The 19,162-nt window shown below is 40.5% G+C and overlaps 1 protein-coding gene across 1 annotated transcript in view; it reads right to left on the reverse strand.

The window, feature by feature from the left end:
* The window catches only part of CCDC30 (coiled-coil domain containing 30), a 146,391-nt gene that overhangs the window by 39,544 nt on the left and 87,685 nt on the right, over positions 1–19,162 (reverse strand). Inside the window, 2 exon segments of the mRNA XM_010862665.1 lie at positions 573–782; positions 4,090–4,269. Of these exon segments, the coding sequence (XP_010860967.1) occupies positions 573–782; positions 4,090–4,269 (390 nt within the window).

Raw genomic sequence — 19,162 nt, forward strand, 5'->3', positions numbered from 1 at the left:
TAGTTTTGTCTATTCTTAAACCTCATATAAATGAAATTACATAGTATGAACTCTTTTGTGCTGGCTTCTTTAGCTCAACATTGAGTTTTTGAGTTTAAGACAGATTGCTATCATCTAATTTTGATGTTTGCTTTACATTTATGTGGTTTGATGAAATGATTTATTTTTTACATAAGATTTGACTCTCAGACAAACCCACGAAGAAAATGTGCGCATGTTACACACTACTGCCACCTGGGGTTCAGCAGGCTAAAATGCAGGGGCAACATTTCAAAAGGATTCATTTCTTAACACCTATCCCTCCAAAAATTACAAACTAAAAATCAAATAGACAATCCAAGTGACAGGAGACTAAATCCTTTAAAATTTGAAAGTATATAATGAAAGTTATTTAATCTCAGATTTACTGGAACTGTAGGAACAGGTGACATCAAAAGAGGAAAGCATAGAAGAGTAAAACAATCCTAGAATTTTATCGTTTGCCCTGTATCTATTTCTTAAAATCCTCAGGGAAACAGAATTTCAGTAGCAGTATCCAGGGCATGATATTTATTAAGTGTGAGGATAATTACCTTGTCTTCTGCATCAGCAACTTTAGATTTCTCCTGAGCCAGCATTTCCTGCAGGTTGTTCTGTGATTTAATGCTCTGAGCCTGTTTAAGTACTTCCAGCTCCAGTTCCCTGATTTTCTGCTGACAGTGCTTCCAGTCAGCCGTAAGTGAACAGCACATCTTTGAGCTGTCTGATAACTTTTCCTGGGTCTGCTTGAGTTCAATTTTGATCTAGAGGTGGGTAATAAGGACAAGTGACAAAAATAAGCATGGGATGAATGTGGATGTGAGCCAGAATAAGCAGCTTTCAAAGAAATGTAGTCTCTCTCAAGAGCTGACAAATACCAGTGTCATGTGGCTGGTTACCTCTGTGGAGCTGCTGGCAGCTTGACAAAGGAATTTTCCTAAGAGTTTCTGTACATGCGTGGTCTAAATAGTTTCCATCCTTTTTTTCCTCCCCCAGTCTACTGGCTTTCAATCCCACTACTTCATGAAGCTATTTTTGCCAGGGGCAGTACTGCCTTTCCCACTGCCAGAATTTAAGTCCCTTGGGCAACTGACCTGTTAGTAGCAGTTCCTTCCTCCATCTCAGAAAGTTCTCCTCTCCTAGTCTGTGATACCCACCTCTCCTGGTTTTCATTCACCACTGCTGTTGCTTCTTGGTTTCTTCTTAGACTATTCGAGTGAACTCAACTTCTAAATATTAGTGGGTTGTTCTAGGCCTGCCTTGAAAGTGACGCATTCCCTCTCTAGATTCATTCTCATGATTTAAAAATACCACGTTTATGCCAATATATGCCAAAATGGAACACCTGGATTCTGTCCATATCGCCAAAACTGTCCTTCTCTTAGTCTTCCTGATTTCAGCAAGGGATGCCACCACCCACACTTTTGTTCAGGCTACTGACCTGAGAGTCACCCTTGAGGCTTCCTTTTCCGCCGTCGTAAGTCTATTCAGCACGTGCTATCACTCTATGCCTACAACACATCTCGTGTCCATTTTCGCCATTTGCGTCACCACCTCTGCTAGATCATCATCTCCAGCCTGGACCATGGCAACAGCACTGGTTGCACCACCTCCATTTTTAGTCCCTTCTCATCTGTTATCCGCACTGCAGCCAGTGTTCTTTTAAAAACATAAACTGAACCGTACTTTCTGAGTGGTATGTGTGTGTGTGTGCTCAGTTGCTTCAGTCATGTCCGACCCTTTGCGACCCCGTGGACTATAGCCCGCCAGTCTCCTCTGTCCATAGAACTCTCCTGGCAAGAATACTGGAGTGGGTTGCCACTCCCTTCTCCAGGGGCTCTTCCTGACCCAGGGATCGAACCCATGTCTCCTGCATTGCAGGCAGATTCTTTATTTCTGAGCCACTGGGGAAGCCTTCTGAGTGGTACATTTCCCAATAAAATGGTTTAAAAGCAACACATTTGCATTCTGGTTCCTTAGCCAGTCTTATAAGTATGCCTAATATTAGCCAGAGGCCCAGAGTTCAAACATCTCTCAGTGGATTTTTAAAGTTCTAAGTTTGCAAAGCTGAGTTTTCAAAGTGCCCCAAATTGAAGAGAGGGAAAGACAGAAATAGGCCTGGTACTAAATTCTGACTCCGCAATTTGTCAGCTTTGTCACCTTGAACAATTTTCCCATCTATAAAATGCTGACCCTTCAGGACTGGGAGGTTTATAATAGATAAAGTGGACAAGCTGTCATTATAAGGTAGCTGGCTATTGCATATAACTCTGCTTAGGTGCCTGACCTAAGGCATCAGCCCAAAGACCGAAGTCTCATCAATGAAATGGCCAAAATTTTATCCTACCATGAACGAGATTCAAAACAACAAAAAATACCTTCTGCTTTTATCAAGTTATCATTTACCCATCCTTGAAGGACTTGTTCATTAATCAACAAATACTGATATTTATAGAGTGCCAACCATATTTAAGATGTTATGATCTGTTGTTCTGGTCATTGTACCTTGACAAAGATGTAGTCAGAGTGGACAATTAAAATGATCTAAGAGAGGTGTTTGAAGGGAAAGGTAAAAGGTGTCTTGAAATGTGAGAAAGGTTTGAAATTTAATTTAAAACTACAAAGGCTTGAGAGAATATGATATTTAATATTCAAAAAACTGTGAACGCAGAGGGTAGAGAAGAAGTGTATCCAAAGAATCCTGGAATTCTGGACTTCTCTAGAAGGGCTTTCCTAGAAGTTTGAGATAAATGACTATTTGTTTTCCTCTATATCTCCCCTACTAGACTGTGAGCTCCTAAAAAGTAGGGACCTTTCTTAATCCATTTTTATGTCACTTTTTAAATAAGGTCATTGATCCTGCCATACCAGGGTGGCAAGCTTTTCATATAAAGGACCAGACAGTAAATGTTTTAGCCTCTGTGGGCCACATGGTCTCTTGTCAGAACTACTCATATCCGCTGTTGTAGTGCAAAGGCAGCCATCAGTAATATGTGAAAGAACAGGTATGGCTGTGTGCCAATAAAACTTTATTCACAGAAATAAAGGCAAGTCAAATCCTGCCTATGGAGTTTACCTATAGGCCAAAGTTTGCTGACCCCTGCACCAGGGGATAAGAATTGTGTCCATTTTGCCTATCATTAAATCCTCAGTATTGACGAGATGGCCTGCCTTGTGTTAAGACTGATGCTCAATAAATATTTGTTGAATGTTGAACTCCAGAATCTTAAATAGGGGCTTATAGAAACTAGGTCCCTAATATATGTTTACAGAATTGAACCATAATTAAAAGAAAATGACATTTTACATGGTGGTTTAGTCTGAACATTTTGTAGTTCATAACATTTAGATGAATCTGTGGGTCGTAGTTCTATACAGATTATTGTAAAAGAAGCGAGTTTGGGGGGTGTTCCTCTAACTTTTTGATACACTCATGTCAAGAAGAACAATTTTGCTTTCTCATGGTTTGTACCTTGGGGCAGTTGATTTTTGATTCAACCAGTAATAATGAATGCACCTAGGGACTTCCCTGCAGGTCCAGTGGTTAAGACTTTGCCTTCCAACGTGGGGAGTACAGGTTCGATCTCTGGTCGAGGAGCTAAGATCCTACATGCCTTGGGGTCAAAAAACCAAAACATAAAATAGAAACAATACTGTAACGAATTCAAGAAAGACATTTTAAATGGTCCATACAAAAATAATCTTTTAAAAAATGAATGCACCTACTAGGAATAAATATGTCCAGAGAGAGAACCAGGGAATTGCTACTAGAGATTTGGTTCAGGTCATCGAAATTATTAAGTGCTAAATGTCCTAGGTAATGATTTCAAAAAACTTCAAAGTTTTTCACATTTACAGCACATATGACCTTTTAGCAGTAGAGAAACAACTGAAGTGTGCACCTACTTGGTAAAGAGAAGTTGAAGGATGCAGCTACCAGATCGCTGATGCTGTCTACCCATCTGGGGACTCAATCATGAATTACCAAGTTGCAGAAGTTAGATTCCTTCATTCCTGGGGTCAGGTGAGCAGTTGAGACCCTTAAATGAAGGATATCCCCACTGGAATTACCTTAAGGCTTTCTTCCTGAAGTAAGCTATTATGTTGCTTTAAGTCCGAGTTCTTTCCTCGCTCATATCGAAGCTCTTTTTCTGCGGAGCTGCATAGAGTCTGGAGCCGGCGCAAATTCTGGTGAAGTTGTTGTACCTCCTCCTGCTGCCAGTATTTCCATTTTCCCCCAGATGATGGATACTAAAAGAAACGTTTTACCAGGGAAATATGGACAATTTGAAAGAATGTTGGTAAAACATGGGTTCCAGCTGTCAGAATGTGATTAGTCACACGTAAATGTTTTTGGAGTTAGCTTCACTCTAACCAATTACTCTTTTTACATGTATGGCCAGTTGTACAAGTTCATATAATTTAACTCATACTAGAGTGAAAATATTGAAGAAGTTACGTGATCAAAAGCAATTAAGCATAGAAAATTAACTTTATTATTTTTCACATTAATGAAGGGGAACAGAAGTGTGGACAGTTTTAGAGCAAAACATGCTTTAAACAGGGAGTACAGGGCTTCCCTGGTGGCTCAGAAGTAAAGAATCCGCCTGCCACTGCAGGAGACACAGGTTCGACCTCTGATTTGAGAAGATCCCACATGCCTGGAGCAACTAAACCTGTGCACCACAGCTATCGAGCCTGCGCTCTAGAGCCCAGGAGCCACACCTACTGAAGCCCACACACCCTAGAACCCATGTTCCTCAACAAGAGAAGCCAATGCAATGAGCAACCCACACACCACAACTAGAGTGATTCCCCTACTTGCCACAACTAGAGAAAAGCCCTCACAGCAACGAAGACCCAACACAGTCAAAAATAAATAAATAAATAAAAATGAAAAAAATACAGGGAGTTCAAACCATCAATTTATGAAGGAGTGTGAATGTGTGTGTGGAAGCTGTGTGTGTGTGTGTGCACATGTGTGCGTGTGTGTAGTGTCTGTTGGTAAAGGGGAAGATGACATTTAGCAAGAGATACTAAATTCCTAGACTTCCTCATCGCTTTCCTTTTACTTCATGATTCTCCTTCAGTTACTTTTCAACAACACACTCTCCTGCCAGGCCTCTCTGGCACAATAAAACTCGTGACCAAAGGAGGAATTATTTAGATTTTCTAAAAGGTAGGCACATATAGGCGTGCTGAGTAGATAAAAAATTCAACCTTATTCAGCTCAATAGATAAGATACTATCTGTTTCCTGAGTCCTGGTCCAGTGTGCTTCCTGTTCAAGACTTTCTGAAAATGTCATATCATTATTCTAGTTTATCTTGCTATAACAGAATTGCTGCAGTGAATTCCCCAAGTCCTGTTAGCCTTTCAGTTCTGGTCTTGGGTTAGTCAAAAAGGCAATCTGGATCCAACTTGTTTGTGTTAGAGCTGCAAGTGTCTAAGATCCTAGTTAGCTTTCTATGGATAAATGCACTGTTATCTAAACATGTTCAACTGATATTTATTCATTGTTACAGAAGAATAACTGATGGACATTCTAATTTTATCCAGTAGTCTAGAAGATTTGGTTTTATGTAAATGTATCCCCATGACTCAGATCTATTCTAGGGGAGCTATTACATTAAAGTTTTGGAGAGGGCAAGCCTAAGGGTCAATTCCAGATAAATTTACCACAATAATCTAAGAGAGGGGTTTCCTTGATGGCTCAGATGGTAAAGAATCTGCCTGCAATGCAGGAGACCCGGGTTTGAACCTTGGTTCAGGAAGATACCCTGGAAAAGGGAATGGCTAACCACTCCAGTATTCTTTTTTTTTTCACTCCAATATTCTTGCCTGAAAAATTCCATGGACAGAGGAGCCTGACAGGCTACAGTCCATGGGATCGAAGAGTCAGACATGACTGAGTGACTAACATTTTCATTTTCAATCTAAGACAGACACCTTGGGAAGGCTTTTGGGAGCCAGCTTCCCAGCCTTCTTTAGAAAATTAGCTTGACATGAGAACTATGTGCTTTCTATGAGTCTGTCAGCAAGAGGAAGCAGATGACAAAATAGTTAAAAGGCCAGGCTGTAACAGAGACAGACCCAAGTTTCACCACAAAGTGTCATACTAGGCCAATTATTTAACCTCTCTAAAGCCTCAGCTTCTTCATCTATAAAGTGGCAACAATAATATCCTGCCTCATTGTATTGCTTAATATACACAGGGTATTAAGTACAGTGCCTAGGGCATAGTGAAAAATGTGAAACTACATATTAAATCTACAAAATTAAGACAGTTAACAGTGGTTCAAATGTGTTTCAAAAATAGTGGGAAAGTAATATCTAGAACTCAGCTATTGCAACCTCACCTGGAATACTGTTGAACAACAGAAATTAAGCCCTAAAGGTCATCAGCAGCCACAAATGATGTCACAAAAGACATGAGCAATGTAGCTCACATACTTACTCATAGTAGAAACTCTCACAATTTTTTTTACTATGCATTTGCCATTTATAAGCATTCTTTAAAGTTTAGGTGCTTACAGCTACCTAAATGTGCACATTATGATATTAATAGGATGCAGCACACATGGAGAGTAGCAAAGTACCAGCACCATAATCTTGCAACATCAGTGAAATCTAAAAACTACGCACACACAGACACACACAAGGACTGAAAAGCAGGATGATCTATAGCTATCAGACCATCAGAGAGCTATACACACAGAAAGAGGTTCTGAAATTATCACTGCACAGTGCACTGTAGACAAAAATCCAACTAAAATGTATTTTCTGGGACTTTACCAGTATCAGTGGATAAGACTCCATGCTCCCAATACAGGGGGCCCGGGTTCGATCCCTGGTTAGGGAACTAAGATTCCACATATTGCAACTAGAGAGGCTGCATGCTGCAATGAAGATCAGTGCAGGCAAACAAACAAAAATAATAAAAAACAAATACATTTTTAAAAATGTGTTTTCTTCCTTGCTTGCTTAAAGAAGTAAATAAAATATTATGTGTGTGAACGTTTTGGGAAATGTGAATTTTAAAACACAAATATGTTATTTTTTTTCCCCACGAGGCCCATATCTACCTCATTTACTGTTGTGTGTACCTTAACACGGGGCCTGGCACATCACAGATACTCAGTTAATACTGGTTGAATAAATGAATAAGAATAACTTACATTTCTTTTAATAATCCAGATTCACTGTTATGAAAGAAAATTACTGTTTCTGTGGTTACACGGTATATAGATTTGTTCATTCACAAAAAGGCTATTTTCCCAGATTTCTCATAGAATTTTTATATATTTAATAGTTTTTTTTTCACACACACACCCACCAAGTATTGAGAAAAGATTCTTCAAGCAATGGGAAAGGGTAAATTAGAGCAAATTAATAAATTAAGCTTCATGGCAAATAGATGGGGAAACAATGGAAACAGTGACAGACTTTATTTTGAGGGGACCACAAAATCACTGCAGATGGTGACTGCAGCCATGAAATTAAAAGACACTTGCTCCTTGGAAGAAAAGCTATGACAAACATATTCAGCATATTAAAAAGCAGAGACATTACTTTACCAACAAAGGCGCGTCTAGTTAAAGCCATGGCTTTTCCAGTAGTCATGTATGGATGTGAGAGTTGGACCATAAAGAAGGCTGAGTGCTGAAGGATTGATGCTTTTGAGCTGTGGTGTTGGAGAACTCTTGAGAGTCCTTTGGACTGCAAGGAGATCCAAGCAGTCAATCCTAAAGAAAATCGGTCCTGAATATTCATTGGAAGGACTGATGCTGAAGCTGAAACTCCAATTCTTTTTGGTCACTTGATGCGAAAAACTGACTCCTTGGAAAAGACCCTGATGCTGGGAAAGACTGAAGGTGGGAGGAGAAGGGGGTGACAGAGGATAAGATGGTTGGATGGCCTCACCTACTCAACGGACATGAGTTTGAGCAAGCTCTGGGAGTTGGTGATGGACAGGGAAGCCTGATGTGCTGCAGTCCATGGGTCGCAAAGAGTCAGACACAACTGAACTGAACTGAATGAATTAACCAAGGTGTTAGTTCTCATACTCTAGATTTTATTATTCTAAAAGTTCACTGATCATTTTAAGCTCATAAGTAAACTTTAATCATCTTTATGACTACAGTGTTCAGCCTCTGCTCAAGCCTCCTACACTGGCCCACTGCCCCATAAAAGGATTGTCTGAGTATGAAAATTCAACCTCTTTTTGACTATGTGATGTCATACTTCCTTTTGGTCTTCTGAACAAATCCAGCAACTTCCTTCTCATTCAAATGCATCTGAATCTCCTTTTCAGGTACACATTTTCCTTGTTTACTATGACTTGATTATTTTTCACTCTATAGCCAAAGCTCTTTTCAAGTATATTTTTGACTTCTTTTATTAATACTCTTCCTTGTTTTCTTGGACTTCCCTGGTGGCTCAGACAGTAAAGTGTCTGCCTACAATGCAGGAGACCCGGGTTCAACCCTGGGGTAGGAAGATCTCCTGGAAAAGGAAATGGCAACCCACTCCAGTATTCTTGCCTGGGAAATCCCATGGATGGAGAAGCCTGGCAGGCTACAGTTCATGCAGTCGCAAAGAATCGGACATGACTGAGCGACTTCACTTTCCTACTTTCACTTTCTTTCTTTCTTGTTTTCTAAATGTATATTGAATCACTCCTCAAATGTATATTATCAGTTTTTTTGAAGTTGCTTTACTTATGAGTTGGTTTACTTTTGAGATTCTCCCTCTGTGGATCTCAAAAGAATTCCTACAAAGGTGTGTGTAGGGAAATCTTAATTTGTACAAGAGGGAATCAGTAGAACTGAGGTAAAAGAATTGAGATATAGTTACTCCTTTTATTTCTCCTGCAAGCTGACTGCTAATAAATAGCAATTGTTTATTGTTCAGCTGCTCAGTCATGTCCGACTCTTTGCAACCCCATGGACTGCAGCATGCCAGGCTTCCCTGTCCTTCACTATCTCCCAGAGTCTGCTCAAATTCATGTCCATGCAGTCAGTGATGCCATCCAACCATCTCATCCTCTGTCACCCTCTTCTCCTCCTGCTCTCAATCTTTTCCAGCATAAGGTCTTTTCCAATGAGTTGGCTCTTCATATCAGGCAGCCAATTATTGGAACTTCAGCTTCAGCATCAGTCTTTCCAATGAATATTCAGGGTTGGTTTCCTTTAGGATTGACTGGTTTTGTCTCCTTGCTGTTCAAGGGACTTTCAAGAGTCTTCTCCAGCACCACAGTTCGAAAGCATCAATTCTTTGGCACTCAGCCTTCTTTATGGTCCAACTCTCACATCCGTGTATGACTACTGGAAAAACCAAAGCTTTGACTATATGGACCTTTGTTGGTAAAGTGATGTCTCTGCTTTTTTAATACACTGTCTAGGTTTGTCATAGCTTTTCTTCCAAGGAGCAAGCATCTGATTTCAGGGCTGCAGTCATCGTCCACAGTGAATTTGGAGCCTGAGAAATAGTCTGTAACTGTTTTCATTGTTTCCCCATCTATTTGCCATGAAGTAATGGGACCAGATGCCATGATCTTAGTTTTCTGAACGCTGAGTTTTAAGCCAGCTTTTTCACTTTCCCCTTTAAATAGTTATAGCCATATTTTAAAGAATTCCAAGTCTGTGGCCTTTTCCCCACCAAAACAATGTATTTTGTGTATCAAGCTACGTACCAGGAACACAAAATGTGGCACAAATCCTGCTGTCCCCTATTCCACCCGCCCAGTGCCGACAATGACAATCAATCAGCATTCTTTCCTACTGAGAATTCCTGAGCCTAAGAACCCTTTATAATAAAATGCATCAACGAATGGGCTCAGCTGAGATTTTGATTGCTATTTATTAACATTCGGGGCATGGTTATGATATTGCTCAACAGATATATGCTAACAGTGATATTAAAAATTAAACCTCTATCCACAGCTGATCAGAGGAAATGGAGCCAGTCAGGCCTCATGTTTATCATACCTACCTGGAAACTACTGTCTTTTGTGGTATCCCCAGAGCTCTGAGACTGAAGGAGGCTCTGATTCATAAGGCTCAGCTCTTCTCTGAGCCTCATAACTTCCTCAGGCTGCAAGGTCAACTGCTGTTCTTCACCTCTCATTTCTTGGTTCTGCTGTGAGTCTTCCTCCTTCCGTCCCTCTCTTGGAAAAGTGCCCTCCTTTACTGCCTTCTCTGGAATTTCCTTCTGCTTATTTTCTCCTAGTTCGGGACTTAGCATAAATATAATAATAAGAAAAACTATAAAAATGCTCCTTATAGTAGCAGAATATGGAGGAAAAATATGTACCAGTGAAGAAAGTGCTGCAGGCAAGATTTTTTACCTGAATTCTACAGTGGAGCAGTTGTCTTATGCTTGGAAATAAACTTTAAAAACAAATCAGTCATATGTTTTTTTACTCATATGCAGGGAAATGACCCATCATAGGTTTTTGTTTACTGCTGCTGCTGCTGCTAAGTCGCTTCAGTCGTGTCCCACTCTGTGCGACCCCATAGACGGCAGCCCACCTGGCTCCCCCGTCCCTGGGATTCTCCAGGCAAGAACACTGGAGTGGGTTGCCATTTCCTTCTCCAATGCATGAAAGTGAAAAGTGAAAGTGAAGTTGCTCAGTCGTGTCTGACTCTTAGCGACCCCATGGACTGCAGCCTACCAGGCTCCTCTGTCCATGGGATTTTCCAGGCAAAAGTACTGCAGTGGGGTGCTATTGCCTTCTCCAGGTTTTTGTCTACAGGTGTAGACAAATAAGCAGTTTACTGAATTTTTCACTTTTTCAACTTTTAGTATGGCATTGGGCAGATATAGCTTATAAAGATTTTTTTTTTTTTAATCACTCAATAAGCACCAGGCACTTTGGCAGGCATTAGGGTTACAACAGGACAAAATCCTGTCCTTAAGGAGCTTACAATTTAGTGAGAAATAAGGATAAGTTAACAAGTGATTATATTAAGCTAATAATAAGTAATTGGAGGCCTGATGGATGAGTTGGCACAAGCTAGGCAGATGTAAAGGTAGGGATGTGTGCATACTTGCCTGTGTGTGTATATGTTGAAGATGGGGGATGTTGGAAGACTTCATAAATAAGATAGGTAAAAGCCCAGAGGCAAAAGAGAGAGTGTGCCTTAGGAAGATTTTTTGGAATCTGTGTGTCAGAAAAGTCAGTTGAGAGATTGTTATGATCTGCCTACTAACCAACAGTGACTAGAATAGGATGGCGGGCATGAAAAGGCAAAATGGATCCTAGAGAGATATTCAGAAGACAGTACTGATAAAATCAGTCATTTATTGGGTGTGGCAGGTAAGGGAGAAAGGGAACAATGAGTGACACCTGGATTTCTGACGGGAAAAAATGAGCAAGTGGATGGTAGCCCAAGAAGATAGAATGTAGGTATACACTGGAGAGATGCCTGGGGTGAAGATACAGATACAGAGGAATGTGAGCAGAAACCTTGGGATTAATGAGCCAGGGAGAAGGGGGAAAGTAAGAGGAAGAGGATCAATCTAGTCAGAAGCCTAAAGCCTGGTGAGGAACAAGCAGAGGAAAGGGGCCTGAAGAGCAAGCTCAGAAGCCAGAGTAGGGGGAGGAAAACCAAAAGGCTGTGAGCCACTGAAGCCAAGGGAGGGAACATACCTTCCATGGTTAGACAGCGTGAATGAAAAGTGAACACAAACAAGTCCATTTTGTTTTTATTCCATTAACCTTAAATTTGTTTCCGGTACCTTAGGGTCTAGCACAAGATGCTTCACAAGTTATATTTGGTGCTCAAATTCTCCAAGAAGGCAATTTGGCAGTACATCAAGAACCATAAAAATGTTCAGATCTTTTGACTGAATAATAGCATACCAGTGAATTTACTGGTATAAAATAGTTGGCAAGAAGAAAAAAGCTGAATATATAATAATGCTCATAACCACAGTATTTAAAACAGTGATTAAGTGGAGACACAGAGATGGCTAAGATGATTAAAGATAAACCAACTTGAAAGTGGTATGCAGACTATTCATCAACATTAAATACTTAATAAAGTTGTGGAACAATGAATAATATATATATATATTGTGTGTAAACATCATACATATGGGAAAGGTATATACAGAAAAAAACTGGAAAAGAACACAGGAAAAATTGTATCTATTGAGTTTTTTTTCCTTTTAAAATTCCTTTAATATTGTATGAAAAAGAATTAAATATTTTACCTTGAACTCAGCAATTTTTTTAAAGGTAATATATTCATATTAAAAAGCAGAGATGTTACTTTGCCAACAAAGGCCTGTCTAGTCAAGGCTATGGTTTTTCCAATGGTCATGTATGGATGTGAGAGTTGGACTGTGAAGGAAGCTGAGAGCCGAAGATTTGATGCTTTTGAACTGTGGTGTTGGAGAAGACTCTTGAGAGTCCCTTGGACTGCAAGGAGATACAACCAGTCCATTCTAAAGGAGATCAGTCCTGGGTATTCTTTGGAAGGAATGATGCTAAAACTGAAACTCCAGTACTTTGGCCACCTCATGCGAAGAGTTGACTCATTGGAAAAGACCGTGATGCTGGGAGGGATTGGGGGCAGGAGGAGAAGGGGATGACAGAGGATGAAATGGCTTGATGGCATCACCGACTTGATGAACATGAATTTGAGTGAACTCCGGGAGTTGGTGATGGACAGGGAGGCCTGGTGTGCTGCAATTCATGGGGTCGCGAAGAGTTGGACACGACTGAGTGACTGAACTGAACTGAATATATTCAAATGATAAAAAACATGAGATAAAGAGTAGAATGTTTTAAAAATAAATTTCTGATAAAATAATGATTCCTTCCATCCTCCATAAACTCTTTTCCTTTTCCTACTCTCAAAGGAAGTCTTCAGACTGGGAAAATGCAAACATATACCTAATATTTTTAAAAAATGGAAAAACTGACTTCTGCATTCAGGAAGATAAAGAGGACATACTTTTCCCTATTTTTCCCAACAAGTACAACTAAAAACTCTGGACATTATATATAAAACAAATATAAGAAGACTCTGAAAAGTAGGAAGAAGTGAAATCAGCTAGGGAACTCAGGACTTGAAGAATGACACGTCTATGAGTTTCCTGGGTATGCATATGGTAGCCGTGTATATTCGCGACTTAGTGCTGAAGAAGCTGGCAACCCAGACAACACCAAGAAGTGTAGATGAAAGGGTTTTTACTCTGTACAGAGGACCAGGAAATGGACAACCAAGCAAGAAAGAAAACTTTTGGACATTATCCACTTTTCCCCAGCCAAATGTCATAGAAAAAAACTCTGGTTCTACCTCACTCATGTCAGCAAAGGTCAAGATGGGAGACCAAATTTCCACCTTCACCAGATATAAGAAGGTACCTCAACTCCTCTGCTGGGGATAGTGTCAGAGGCCAGTGGGAAGCAGGGGTTTCCATCTTCCAGGTAGTACTAGACAGGGGAATATGGACTTCCACCCCTACCTGGAAGTAAGGAGGTACCTTTCTCTCTATTGGGGTAGTTTCAGAGGAGGCCTAGTAGAGGGTCAGGACTTTCACCACTGCCCTGCTCATGATATCATGGGGGCCAAGTAGAGAGCATTAATAAGACATCCCTTCCGTCACAGTCAGTGCAGTACAAGTAGAGGCCTAGTGAGGAGTAGTAACTCCTATCATTACCAGCAGTAATGAGGAGTCCTTCTTTCCTTGGGTGTTCACAGAGGCTGAGGGGGGAACTGAGACTTCTACTGTAACCTGGGGTAGTAATGAGACAATATACTCCTCTATGTCACCTGCCCCAGAGTGGCATCATAAGAAGCCAGCTAAACAGAAGGTTAAATAAAACAAGGTGTAGAGTTTTATAACATAATACCCAAAATATTCAGATTTCATTCTAAAATTATTCATCATAGCAAGAACCAGAAATCTCAACTTGAATGAGAAAAGGCAACAATAGATGACAAACCAAGATGTCAGGATTATTTAAAAATATTTTAAATCAGACCTCATAAAGTAATTCAAAGAGCAATTATGAAAATTTGAAACAAATGAAAAGGTAGAAAGTCTGAAAAGAACTAGAAAGTCTCAGTAAAGAAATAGAAGATATAGGGGGCGGTCCTAAGATGGCAGAGGAATAGGAAGGGGAGACCACTTTCTCCCCCACAAATTCATCAAAAGAACATTTAAACGCTGAGTAAATTCCACAAAACAACTTCTGAATGCCGGCAGAGGACATCAGGCACCCAGAAAAGCAGCCTATTGTCTTTGAAAGGGGGTAGGAAAAAATATAAAAGACAAAAAAAGAGACAAAAAGAGGAAGGGATGGAGCTCCGTCCCAGGAAGGGAGTCTTAAAAAAGAGAGAAGTTTCCAAACCAGGAAACACTCTCTCTCACTGCCGAGTCTGTGGCAAGCCTTGGAAGCACAGAGAGCAACATAACAGGGAGGAAAAATAAATAATCAAAAGCCACAGATTACAAGCCCAATGGTAACTCCCCCAGCGGAGAAGCAGCGCAGACACCTGTACCCGCCACTAGCAATCAGGGGCTGGGTAGGCTGCATTGCTTAAAGTAAGGACCGAGCCTGAATGCCCCGAGGGCAATCTGAGGGAACTAACTTTTTTTTTTTTTCTAATTTTATTTTGTTTTTAAACTTTACATAATTGTATTAGTTTTGCCAAATATCAAAATGAATCCGCCACAGGTATACATGTGTTCCCCATCCCGAACCCTCCTCCCTCCTCCCTCCCCATACCATCTGAGGGAACTAACTTGGGCTAGCAAACCAGACTGTGGGATAGCTACCACTCACGAAGCCCTAACCTAAGACACCGCCAGGCCCCTGCACAGAACAAAGTACTGAACAGAGATAGCCGGCTGTAGACCATCCCCCTCCGGTGACAGGCAGCCAGAGCCGGAAGTGGGCAATCGCAGCCCCAGAAAGACATTATCTACCAAACTGCAAGCAGGCTTCTTTGCTAACTAAGACTTCTTGGGGTTCTGGACATCCGCCTGCGAAGGTGCGCTGGTTGTATACCCAGAAAACCTAGTGGCAGGGACAGGGGAGGCGATAAGTCCCAGCGGCGCTCGCCAAACACCTCATCACCTCAGCTGCTAGGACCTGGGAAGGGCACAAAATGCAGGCCCGACTGAGTCTGCGCCTCTGAGGACTACCCGAGTGCCTGAACCTGAGCGGCTTAGACCTGGGAGGTGCAGGCAGCCCAGGGCCGGCCTCGGACGGTTCCCAGTGGAGCAACCTAGAGCCTGAGCAGTGTGGGCAGGGAGGGCACACGTGCCGTGAGCGGGGGCAGGCCCAGTGTGGCCGAGGAACTGCGAGCACATGCCAGTGTTATTTGTTTGCAGCGTCCCTCCCTCCCCACAGCGCGACTGAACAAGTGAGCCTAAAAAAAGTGTCCACCACCGCCCCCTTGTGTCAGGGCAGAAATCAGACACTGAAGAGACCAGCAAACAGAAGAAGCTAAAACAGAGGAAACTGCCTTGGAAGTGACAGATGCAATAGGTTAAAACCCTGTAGTTAGTACCGACTACATAGGAAGGGGCCTATAGACCTTGAGAAATATAAGCTGGACCAAGGAACTATCCGAAAATGAACTGACCCCACACTGCCCACAACAACACCAGAGAAAGTCCTAGATATATTTTTACTATTTTTATGATCATTCTTTATTTTAATTTTTAAAATTTTTAAGTCTTCTATTACTCCTTTAATTTTCATTTTTATAACCTACTATTACTTTGCAAAAAAAAGACCCTATTTTTTAAATCAAACTTCATATATATATACATATTTTTTTTAACATAATTTTTGTGACTTTGTTTTTTTTTCTTCTTTTAATATTATATTTTTGAAAATCCAACCTCTATTCTAGATTTTTAATCTTTGCTTTTTGGTATTTGTTATCAATTTTGTACCTTTAAGAATCCAATCTTCAGTACCCATTTTCACTAGGGAGCGAGATTACTGGCTTGGCTGCTCTCTCCCGCTTCAGACTCTCCTTTTTCTCCACCAGGTTGCCTTTGTCTCCTCCCTCCCCCTTCTCTTCTCTACCCAACTCTGTAAATCTCTGTGTGTTCCAGATAGTGGAGAACACTTAGGGAACTGGCTGGATCTGTCTCTCTCCTTTTGATTCCCCCCTTTTATCCTCCTGGCCACCTCTGTCTCCTTCCTCCCTCTTCTCTTCTCTGTATAACTCTGTGAAAATCTCTGAGCGGTCCAGACTGTGGAGCGCACATAAGGAAGTGATTAGTGGCTAGCTTGCTCTCTCCTCTTTTGATTCCACCTCATCTCATTTGGGTCACCTCTAACTCCCTCCTCCCTCTTCTCTTCTCCATGTAACTCTGTGAACCTCTCTGGGTGTCTCTCACTGTAGAGAAACTTTTCATCCTTAACCTAGATGTTTTATCAACGATGCTGTATAGAAGGAGACATCTTGAGACTACCGTAAAAATAAGACTGAAAACCAGAAGCAGGAGGCTTAAGTCCAAATCCTGAGAACACCAGAGAACTCCTGACTCCAGGGAACATTAATCAACAGGAGCTCATCAAACACCTCCATACCTACACTGAAACAAACTATCACCCAAGGGCCAACGAGTTCCAGAGCAAGACATACCACGCAAATTCTTCAGCAACACAGGAACACAGCCCTGAGCTTCAATGTACAGGCTGCCCAAAGTTACTCCAAACCCACTGACATCTCATAACTCATTACTGGACACTTCATTGCACTCCAGAGAGAAGAAATCCAGCTCCACCCACCAGAACACTGACACAAATTTCCTAACCAAGAAACCTTGACAAGCCACCCATACAACCCCACTCACAGTGAGGAAACTCCACAATAAAGAGAACTCCACAAACTGCCAGAATACAGAAAGGCCACCCCAAACTCAGCAATATAAACAAGAGGAAGAGACAGAGGAATACCCAGCAGGTAAAGGAACAGGATAAATGCCCACCAAACCAAACCAAAGAGGAAGAGATAGGGAATCTACCTGATAAAGAATTCCGAATAATGATAGTGAAAATGATCCAAAATCTTGAAATCAAAATGGAATCACAGATAAATAGCCTGGAGACAAGGATTGAGAAGATGCAAGAAAGGTTTAACAAGGACCTAGAAGAAATAAAAAAGAGTCAATATATAACGAATAATGCAATAAATGAGATCAAAAACACTCTGGAAGCAACAAATAGTAGAATAATGGAGGCAGAAGATAGGATTAGTGAACTAGAAGATAGAATGGTAGAAATAAATGAATCAGAGAGGAAAAGAGAAAAACGAATTAAGAGAAATGAGGACAATCTTAGAGACCTCCAGGACAATATTAAATGCCCCAACATTCGAATCATAGGACTCCCAGAAGAAGAAGACAAAAAGAAAGACCATGAGAAAATACTTGAGGAGATAATAGTTGAAAACTTCCCTAAAATGGGGAAGGAAATAATCAGCCAAGTCCAAGAAACCCAGAGAGTCCCAAATAGGATAAACCCAAGGCGAAACACCCCAAGACACATATTAATCAAATTAACAAAGATCAAACACAAAGAACAAATATTAAAAGCAGCAAGGGAAAAACAACAAATAACACACAAGGAGATTCCCATAAGGATAACAGCTGATCTTTCAATAGAAACTCTTCAGGCCAGGAGGGAATGGCAAGACATACTTAAAGTGATGAAAGAAAATAACCTACAGCCCAGATTACTGTACCCAGCAAGGATCTTATTCAAATATGAAGGAAAAATCAAAAGCTTTACAGAGAAGCAAAAGCTGAGAGAATTAAGCACCACCAAACCAGCTCTCCAACAAATGCTAAATGATATTCTCTAGACAGGAAACACAAAAAGGGTGTATAAACTCGAACCCAGAACAATAAAGGAAATGGCAATGGGATCATACTTATCAATAATCACCTTAAACGTAAATGGGTTGAATGCCCCAACCAAAAGACAAAGACTAGCTGAATGGATACAAAAACAAGACTCCTATATATGTTGTCTACAAGAGACCCACCTCAAAACAGGGGACACATACGGACTGAAAGTGAAGGTCTGGAAAAAGATATTCCATGCAAATAGAGACCAAAAGAAAGGAGGAGTAGCAATACTCATATTAGATAAAATAGACTTTAAAACAAAGGCTGTGAAAAGAGACAAAGAAGGACACTACATAATTATCAAAGGATCAATCCAAGAAGAAGATATAACAATTATAAATATATATGCACCCAACATAGGAGCACCACAATATGTAAGACAAATGCTAACTAGTATGAAAGGGGAAACTAACAATAACACAGTAATAGTGGGAGACTTTAATAACCCACTCACACCTATGGATAGATAAACTAAACAGAAAAGTAACAAGGAAACACAAACTTTAAATGATACAATAGACCAGTTAGACCTAATTGATATCTACAGGACATTTCACCCCAAAACAATGAATTTCACCTTTTTCTCAAGTGCACATGGAACCTTCTCCAGGATAGATCACATCCTGGGCCATAAATCTAGCCTTGGTAAATTCAAAAAAATAGAAATCATTCCAAGCATCTTTTCTGACCACAATGCAGTTAGATTAGATCTCAATTACAGGAGAAAAACTATTAAAAATTCCCACATATGGAGGATGAACAACACACTGCTGAATAACCAACAAATCACAGAAGAAATCAAAAAAGAAATCAAAATTTGCATAGAAACGAATGAAAATGAAAACACAACAACCCAAAACCTGTGGGACACCTGTAAAAGCAGTCCTAAGGAGAAAGTTCATAGCAATACAGGCATACCTCAAGAAACAAGAAAAAAGTCAAATAAATAACCTAACTCTACACCTAAAGCAACTAGAAAAGGAAGAAATGAAGAACCCCAGGGTTAGTAGAAGGAAAGAAATCTTAAAAATTAGGGCAGAAATAAATGCAAAAGAAACAAAAGAGACCATAGCAAAAATCAACAAAGCCAAAAGCTGGTTCTTTGAAAGGATAAATAAAATTGACAAACCATTAGCCAGACTCATCAAGAAACAAAGGGAGAAAAATCAAATCAATAAAATTAGAAATGAAAATGGAGAGATCACAACAGACAACACAGAAATACAAAGGATCATAAGAGACTACTATCAGCC

Source organism: Bison bison, unplaced genomic scaffold (assembly GCF_000754665.1).
Source record: "Bison bison bison isolate TAMUID 2011002044 unplaced genomic scaffold, Bison_UMD1.0 scf7180017864484, whole genome shotgun sequence".
Classification (NCBI taxonomy): Eukaryota; Metazoa; Chordata; class Mammalia; order Artiodactyla; family Bovidae; genus Bison; species Bison bison.